The sequence below is a fragment of the Octopus sinensis genome, linkage group LG10 (genome assembly GCF_006345805.1).
Source record: "Octopus sinensis linkage group LG10, ASM634580v1, whole genome shotgun sequence".
NCBI classification, from domain to species: Eukaryota; Metazoa; Mollusca; class Cephalopoda; order Octopoda; family Octopodidae; genus Octopus; species Octopus sinensis.
This window is the reverse complement of record NC_043006.1, coordinates 26969408-26978749: the sequence shown is the minus strand read 5'-3', so window position 1 is coordinate 26978749 and position 9342 is coordinate 26969408. Positions and strand designations below refer to the sequence as shown.

Genomic DNA, 9342 nt, shown 5'->3' with positions numbered 1-9342 from the left:
TGGGTATTGCATTTAGTTTTGCATGCTGATAGCATATAGCTTGAAACTTTTCAGCATTGAACTGCATGCTATTCTTTTCAGCCCACTTGTATATTTTGTCCAGCTCACATTGCAGGTGCTTAGTGTCTTCAGGGTTCTGTATTGCGTGTGAAACTTTTGTATCATCTGCATAACTTGTGATCGTGGCTCTCTGCATGGCTGAGGGCATGTCTGAGAGGGCCATTATGAACAGTAGTGGTCCCAAAACAGTGCCTTGCGGAACACCGCTCACTATTTGCATGTTAATGGAAGTGGCCCCATTGGCTTCTACCACCTAACTTCTATCCTTCAGAAAGTCATGAAGCCATTCTCCCAATTTTCCAACTATGCCAAGATCACGCAGTTTATGACATACCATTCCATGATCGACTTTATAAAACGCCTTTGCAAAGTGGAGATATATGACTTCCACATTTGAGTGGTTGAGCAGTCGTTTCAGCACCCAGTCATAGTGTTGTAGGAGCTGAGTTAAGCAGCTTCTTCCTGGTCAGAAACCATGTTGGGTGTCAGGCAGCAAGTAATTTTTTTCAAGGAAGGTGATTAGTTTCCTTCTGACTATTCGTTCCATGACATTGCTGATGTGTGAGGTCAGAGAGATAGCTGTTTCTTTGGCATACCCGTAGAAAGCTCTGGGGTTAGATTTTATGTTGTCTATAGCCCAGGCTTCTTTGTCTGCTCTTTCTTTTCATGGGAGAGTTGCAGACATTTTTCAATTTCCAACAGTTTTATTTTCAGGCGGGACTTTTCACTGCTTTCAATTTGTTTGTTTAGGCGATTTGAAACTTTTGTACGCCGTCTCATTAGAATTTTCCTCTCTCTGGGGATTTTGCTCTTGTGTACTGTGGCCTTTCTCTCTGGGACACATTTGTAGCATATGGCTTGCATTACAGACATGAATTGTTGAAGTTTCATGTCGATATCTGGCGAGGAGAGACATTCAGGCCAGTTTTGTTTGAGGATCTCTTTCTCAATTTGTTTCCAGTTTGCCTTAAGGAAGTTCAAGCAGGAAAAATTCTGAGAGTTTCTTGTAGGCTGCATGTCCATGCTTTCCTTTGGCCTGTACATGGTCAGCTCTACCATGTTGTGATCCAAGAGTAGTGTCGGTGTCACTTTCACATTATGGATGAGATCCATATTATTTGTGAAGCAGAGATCCAGTATGTTACCTGCCCTGGTTAGTTGGAGTATTTAAACAATAGTGCATCCATTCATTCTTAATACATCTTGTCAGACTCAAACATGAATATTTGGTCGCTTTAGGCAATGTTTTTTCATAACACTTACAATTCACCTATGTAAGGGAACTTAGAAACACTGGTATTTCAATCTTGTTTGTGTCTCCTCAGCCAAAGCTACTCCATTAGACCAATAAACTTCAGAGGCACATGCGCCTAGCTCCATGAATTATTATCTGTTTGATAAATGTTTGCATGCATCAGCAAATAATTTGTTCCCTGATTCCTTTAAACAAGAGCTCATGCTCTTATGAGATTCATTGTTCTTGTGAGGTAGCTTTGCTTGAGGAGACATACAATGAAGCCCAAACACCACAGTGGTTCGAAGACCTTTTGCACTGATGAACTCATGAATCACATGCTATCAACACACAATGCCTAAAGGGAGATATTTTTGGTTGTAAAGAGCAATGATCTGATGTTAACATTCGAATTTTCAAGAAAGTGTAGGAGTCAGGAAAGCTATATTAGTTGTTGCAGCATAGCATGGTTGTGCTATGGCATACTCCAGCCAATCAGAGATGGGTGCATATTAATACCAAAAGCAGTTATTTGCCCTATAGGTAAGCGCACACTTTTTAATAGTCAGTGGAAGAACATGAAACGAACAACATCGGTTCTCCAAAAGATGGGACCAGCCCTTTTGTATTTCTCACCAACTTAGTGCCACAAACTTCTGAATCAATTCTCTCAACGCTGACCACATCATGGACATCCTATTTTGTTTTTGTTAACTTTGCCTTGCAAGCACCTTTTCAGTTAGTCTGTATCAACACAACGCTACCTATATCATGAGTGGTTTATTTACCATCTCTACTAGCCTTTAACAGCTTTCAACTGAATCCATTCTTCAACTGTAAGTTTTAACACTTTTCTCCGACTCCTACACATGTCAGCTCTCATTGCTATATTAATAAAATTACAATGTTTTGCTTAAAATCTACCTTCTGATATTCATTTACACATGCTTCTCTAAAGCGCTTTTACTGGACTTTTCCACAAACATTTTCATACTTTAAATTAGTGACCACTCACACTAAATTGGTTACTTTTTACACTGCAAAATGATTACATTGTTGACTTACCCAAAATGTATTAAGAATGGATATGTTATTGTATGGATTCTCCCTGTTTTATGAAAAACCCATGAATTAAATCGAAAGTATTTTACAAAAAAAAAAAATCTATTTCTGCAATTACCATTTTGCTACATCAGGCTTGTATCACTTTTATTTCATTTTAAAAACATACTTTTCACTTTCGTTTCACTGCCAAGTTTCCGGCAAACGACGATTTCTGTCGTCTTCGGAGGCTTCACTTTTGATATCATAAAACGAAACTTCATTAATTTTGATGATTGCAGGGTGTAATTTGAAGGAGATTTGGTTGTTACTTCTAGTAGCTAGAGTGACCGCATATAAGCTTCATCGTTCATTCGACTTGTCAAAGCATTGATTAGATTTATTTTTTATTGCATAAATGTTACTTTTTGTATTTTATTCACTATTATCATTGAACCTTAGACAAAATGAAAGCGTTTCCTAGGAAAACAGCTCGGAAGACGTACTAAAAGAACCGTAACAATCTGAGCGGCTGATTCTTATGGATGGCCATAAATCACCCATTTAGACTAGCATGATGGCTCAGTGTGAGAGGGAGTTACGATGCCAGACAATAGGTTTGAAAAGAAATCTATCAAAGTGCAACACATCGGGAGACAAATCCTGACAGCGATTTTACCAGGTTACTACTGGAGAAAGTATTTTTGTAAGGTGCATCCTATATAAGTGAGTTGTAGCTTTGGAAGATTGTGCTAAAATTTATTGTCTTTTCGACATCCGTATTTCTAAACGTATGCCGATTTATTTCCCATAAGACAAATCTAGGCGACTTTACAAAGATGCGCAATAAGTTTTTGTAATCGAAAATTTTGTATTTTCTGAAATTTATTAGCTATATTAGCAGTTATAATTACATTGATTCGATGTAAGACAATTACATATAAAAATTATAAAACGCAATTTCTATAACCCGAAACTATAAATAGACGGAAGTTATGGTTAATACAATTAGCCAATCAAAAACAAGCACCGAAATTTAAAATTCGAGTCGAAGATGGATGCTGATAAAGACGTGCTTAGGAAAGAGCCACTTACATCGAAAAAGGTGAGAGATATGCTTAACTTTCAGAAAAGTTATTTGTTTCTCTACTGTTTAGTGCTTTCTGACTTTGTTTCTTCATAATATTAGTAAGGCATATATAAAAAAAAATAAGCTATCTTATAACTCGGAGCGAAAGTATTGTGCATGATATCCTGCAAGATGACTCATTCCCTTTATTTGGCAACGTTAAGTCATGCAATGATCAGGAGAAAGTTATGAAATGCTTGTACGGAAATCAAATATAATTCTCGCCATTATTGTGTTTCGTTTTCCTACATCGTTTTGATTTAGCGGTCGTCTTTAATGATGTATCGAGTTCCATATTTACCTATCCGTCTGGATCAGTCCAGCAGTCTTGTCTGTGTCTTTTTATGTATTTGTTACATACCTCTATATATCTGCTTGTATGTCTGTCTGTCTTTTTATGTATTTGTCCATTACATATCTTTATATCTGCTTATGTGTCTGGCTTTCTACCTGCCCTTCTCTTTGCATATCTATTTGTCTATCTACATATATCTGTAGGCAACGCTAACTGAAACATTCGCAAGTCTACAAAATATTCGTTGGGAGCCAATGACAGTTATCTCCATTATTTACAATTGACGGATATTTGTCCTCATCTTCTTTATTAACACAACGTTTCGGCTGATATACCCTCCATCTTCATTAGGTGTCTTGGGGAAATTTCCGAACCAAAATAAAGGATTTGCAGCATATTAGGGTAAGGAGATCAGAGTACTTGATTCGGTTAAACTAACGCGTTTAACCCGGTCATAAAAACAAAAAACAAACGAAAAAAAAAAATAGTGTAATAGGTGTAAAACAACTTCCTCTAAACGAATATGAAAAAAAAATGCGCGCTCGCGAAAGGGGTGGGGGTGAGGCCTCGGAAAATTCATATCGTGAATTTTCGAAAGTGTCTGACCCGGGCACAAAAATAAACAAAAAAAATAGGGCGAAGTTTCGTTTGTCGTAGCACACGTTTCCGTCGATTTCCGTAAAAAACTTTTATTTTTTTACATATGGCTTTGCGGGAATATTTGAAGTAATGAGAGAGAAAGCGATTGTATGACGAGGGAAGTTCTTTTGAAGTTACCGTGCATGGGAAGCATTGATGTACATGTGTGTGTGTGTGTGTGTGTGTGTGTGTGTTTGATGGGGTGTGGGAGACAGACAGTATGTTGTGTAAGTGAAGTGCTTCTGTTAGTGTGTGTGAAGAGACAGAGAGAGTAATGTGTGAAAGAGAGAGATAACTGAAATTTTTTACTCGGTGTATGTGTATATGTATGTATATTACTTCAAAAGTTCCCGCAAGCCCATATGTAAAAAAAAATTTTTTTTACGGAAATCGACGGAAAGGTCTACTAGAGACGAAAGATCGCCCGCATTTTTCTTTTTTTTTCTGCTGACTTGTATTATATAGTCTTTAACTCAATTCAGCAGTGCCAAACCAAAAGTATAGAAACTATTATTTCACTTCAATGGTGTTGGTTAATGTATTGATATTGATAAATTCACCACACACACACACATTCAACTCCATAATAATAATAATAATAACAGCAGCAGCAGATACTAAAGATGGTGCTATGGCCTTTTCTTTGATAATATCTTTCTTGCTTATTTAAATTCAGTTCAATGCACACTTGCCTTGAACCAACCATTTCTCTTTGTGTGTGTTTCTGTGCTTGAGAATCGTGTAGAACAAGAAGTTTTACACCATTTACACCTTTTTTTTTTCCTTTTTTCCGGCCCGTATCAAACACTATAGTTTAAAGGCCATGGACTGAAGATGTGAATTTTCCGAGTCCTCTCCCCCACCCCGTTTAGCAGATTCGTATTCTCCTTTACCGAAAACGGAGGTTTGTATCGAAAAAAAAAAAAAATACATAAAAGTGGGAGTTTGTGGAGTACAAAAGAAAGTCTTGCACATGCTATTAGATATATATCTCTCTATATATAAAGCTGAAGTTGTCTGTGTATGGCAGGTTTGGTAGCCTTCAACTAACACTATCTCCTCTGAGACCCTGCAGCGCAAGTTGACCAAAATTGAGAGTATGATAGAAGGCTTGCTCTTCCTTCCATAGAAGAAAAAATTCAAATTAGACCATGTTAACACCAAAAATTATTTACATCAAAAAGGTGCTTTTTTTTTCTATGAAAATCCCTATTTATTACGATTTTTTTACTGCTGTGTCGCAATTTTTCGGTGTATTTCAACCAGAAAATTGTTCACTTAAAGAGAATAACAAGCTACATAATGCAAAATTTTTATGTTTCAAAAATTCGAAACAAACCTGAGCAACGCCGGGCAATACTGCTAGTGTATATATATATATATATATGTATGTATGTATGTATGTATACTAGCAGAGATACCCGGCGTTGCTCGTGTTACATACAGTTGAAGAATTAGACTTTCTCTTATATGTTCTCTAATGAACTGGAATATGTATGTTTCGAATTTCATCAAAATTGCAGATGAGGGTTATTTACACACCCCACAAAAAATTGTAATCGTGCCACATGTATCCCATACTACTGATTTTTTTGCGCATATTCCAAAATTCCAGTCTTATTGAATCTGTTAAAAAGATTTTGCTCCTGAAAAATGAAGGTCATGGAGCTCTAAAATGTGATAGTTAAGGCCCCTGTTGGGGGTGGGCATCTTAATGTCAACCAGAGAGTTGAATTGTTGAGAATCTTTTTAACTTGGGTCTTAAATCTATTGTTTGAATTTCTTTGAAATAGGAAATATATGTTCACTGGGTTTGTAAAAGAGTGCAAAGCTACAGGAAACCAAAAGACGAATGACCACAATAAGCAGTCAGTTACCTTACCCTAGTCGTTACCACTCCCAATGTAGGATTCTTCACCATCCAGGTGACAGGCACAGCTGTAAGATGCATTACAAATCTATAGCAATTGGAAGGGCGTGACTCAACTGAAATAAACATTAACAACTGTGTGACGTGAGGGCTAAGGAGAAATGAAAGTTGGAGTTTGCAAATGACCACTATACTGATACGTAACTGGACAGAATAAATTTACAATCTATAAATGTCTTTGAATAACCAGTCACTCATCTGAGAAGGCCTTGAAATCAATGTTACCACCTGGGGACTGTGTGACCGAGTGATAATAAAAAGACTGAAAGGAAGTCTGCAATCAAATAACTTTACTCAACACTTTGCAACTGAATCAGTGGAGGCAAAGATGCCTCTCATTTACTTGACAATTTATGCACCACATTGCAGTGTTGTACCATTGAATTAGAAATAATGCTCAACTTTTATGGTCGGGTAACCCTACAGCTTCCAAGAGCACAACTGTATTCGTTTTTGCTTAGATAAAATGACAAAATTGTGGGTGTTAAGTCCCCATGGAAGTCTTTCTATTTTGTAAGAAGATGAAATTTGACAAATATTACTTCATTTGCGTCTAATATCTATGGTTAAGATTTCATCAACAGCAAAATCATATGAATTGTCATGGGGGTTATGGCCCTTATGCATAGAATATAATTTCCAAATTTCATAAAGATCCATTCAGTACTTTTGACCTAGTTTTGGATCAGAAAAGAAATGACTAAAATTTGGGAGTTAAGGCTCCCATTAGGGTGTTATATATATATATATATATATATATATATATAATATATATATATATATACACACACACATACAAGGATAAATTGACAGATACATCTGAGTGGGCAAACAAAAATATGAGACACAGCCTAGTGCTTTTTTTATGTTGAGAAGCCTGGTACTTATTCTGTTAGTTTGTTCTTGTGAAACCAGTAAGTTATGTGGATGTAAATAAATGAACAGCAGTTGTGAAGCAGTGATGAGGGCGAAACACACACACATACACTTACATATATATATATATATATATATATATATATACACAATTGATTTGTTTCAGTTCCTGTCTATGAAATCCATATATATTGTTGTTGGCATCCTTTTTGTCTCGGGAGACAATGGAGTTGCGCATAAAATAATCTAGTCAGGCTTTTACATTTCATGTCTTAATACATCTACTGTGGCTGTGTAGTCCTATCCTGGACAAACACTCCCTCTGGCAGGTGCCGTAAATGTAGCGAAGACTTTGCCTGGCTGGTTGTAATGTCATAGTTTCTTGTTGACGTCTTGTCTTTCCATTTCTCCTCTCTCTCTCTCTATATATATATATATATCACTCCTTTGTGTTCCCTCATTTATGGTACATCGCCAATGTCCATGGTTGCTGGCAACTGCTTCCCAGTTGATAATATTGATGTTGCAGGCATTCATGCCCCTTTTGCAAACATCCTTGTATCGTAAGGACGGTTTTCCCACAGACCTAGTGCCCTTAGCAAGCTCTCTGTAAAGTATGTCCTTGGGGATTCTGCCATTTGCTATACGGCTATCATGTCCAAGCCATCTCATACGTCTTTGTGTGAGGAGTGCAAACATGCTTGGTATTCCAGCTTGCTTGAAGACATCTTTGTTGGGGCATGATTCTGCCATTTGATGCGATGGATTTTCCGGAGGCAGCGCAGGTGAAAGATATTTAGGCGACGCTCTTGGTGTGTGTATGGCGTCCAAGTCTCACTTTCATACAGTAGAGTGCTAAATACACATGCCTGGTAAATCTTCATTTTTGTGGTCTTGGTCAGCTTATTGTTGTCCCATGCCTGTTTGGAGAGTTGGACCATCACAGCAGCTGCCTTGCCAATGCGTATATTGAGCTCAGCATCAAGGGATAGGTTGTAGGTGACGGTAGAGCCAAGATAGGTAAACTTCTCCACCTCCTATAGTCTGTGATCTCCAATATGTATGTTTGGGATGTCTGATGTAGCCTGACCCATGATGTTGGTCTTCTTGAGGCTGATAACTAAGCCAAAGTCGCTACAAGCTTGCTCAAAACAGTTGATGAGCCTTTGTAGGGCTTCTTCTGTATGTGATACCAGAGCATCATCATCAGCAAATAGCATCTCCTTGATCAGGACGCTTCTAATTTTGGTCTTGCCACGCAGATGCGAGAGATTGAACAGTTTCCCGTCACTTCTACTGTGCAGAAACACTCCATCATCTGATGTCTCAAAGGCATGTGACAGCAGCAGCGAGAAGATGCCAAATAATGTAGGAGCAAGGACACAATCTTGCTTTAACCTGTTTTTTATTTGGAAGGCGGCTGATGTTGAACCATTGTGTTATATGGTGCCTTGAATATCATCATGGAAAGATTTGATGATCCTCAGCTGCTTTGGTGGACATCCGATTTTTTGGAGCAGGATGAAGAGGACTTTTCTACTTACCAAGTCAAAGGCCTTTGTCCGATCAATGAAGGCCATATATAATGGCATTTTCTGCTCTCTGGACTTCTCCTGAAGTTGGCGTATGGAGAATGTCATGTCAAAAGTTGATCTGCTTCTTCTAAAGCAACACTACGATTCTGGATAAATTTGAGAAGCAAGCAGTTGTAGCCTGGACAGGATAACGCGAGCAAAGGCCTTTCCAACAGTTCTTAGAAGAGATATTCCACAGTAATTGTTACGATCACCATGGTCACCTTTGTTTTTGTAAAGCGTAATGATGTTGGCATCCCGCATATCCTGAAGGACTGTACCCTCTTCCCAGCACTGACACAGAAGCTCATGAAGGTGCCGAAGCAGGATGGTGTTTTTGCCGGTTTTGATGATCTCTAAGGGGATGCCGTCTTTTCCCGGAGCCTTGTTACTTGCTAGGGAATCAATAGCCTTGGTGAGCTCTGCTATAGATGGCAGACTGTCAAGTTCACACGTGACTGGCAAGATCTTGACACCCTCGATTGCAGCCTCAGCTACCGTGATCTCCCATGAGTAGAGATCCTGGTAGTACTCCACCCATCTATCCATTTGCTTGCTTTAGTC

General features: G+C 38.2%; 1 protein-coding gene across 5 annotated transcripts in view; it reads left to right on the top strand.

The window, feature by feature from the left end:
• The first annotated feature begins 2776 nt into the window (after positions 1-2776).
• LOC115216772 overlaps positions 2777-9342 on the top strand; it is a 55249-nt gene continuing 48683 nt past the window's right edge. For 2 of the 5 annotated variants that reach the window (XM_036506416.1, XM_036506415.1), the window contains exon 1: positions 2779-3440. In XM_036506416.1, coding sequence (XP_036362309.1) covers positions 3390-3440 — 51 coding nt within the window. In that variant the 5' untranslated portion in view covers positions 2779-3389. Of the gene's footprint in view, positions 3441-9342 lie in introns of all 5 variants that reach the window. The other 3 variants (XM_036506418.1, XM_036506417.1, XM_029786340.2) reach the window with 3 other exon arrangements.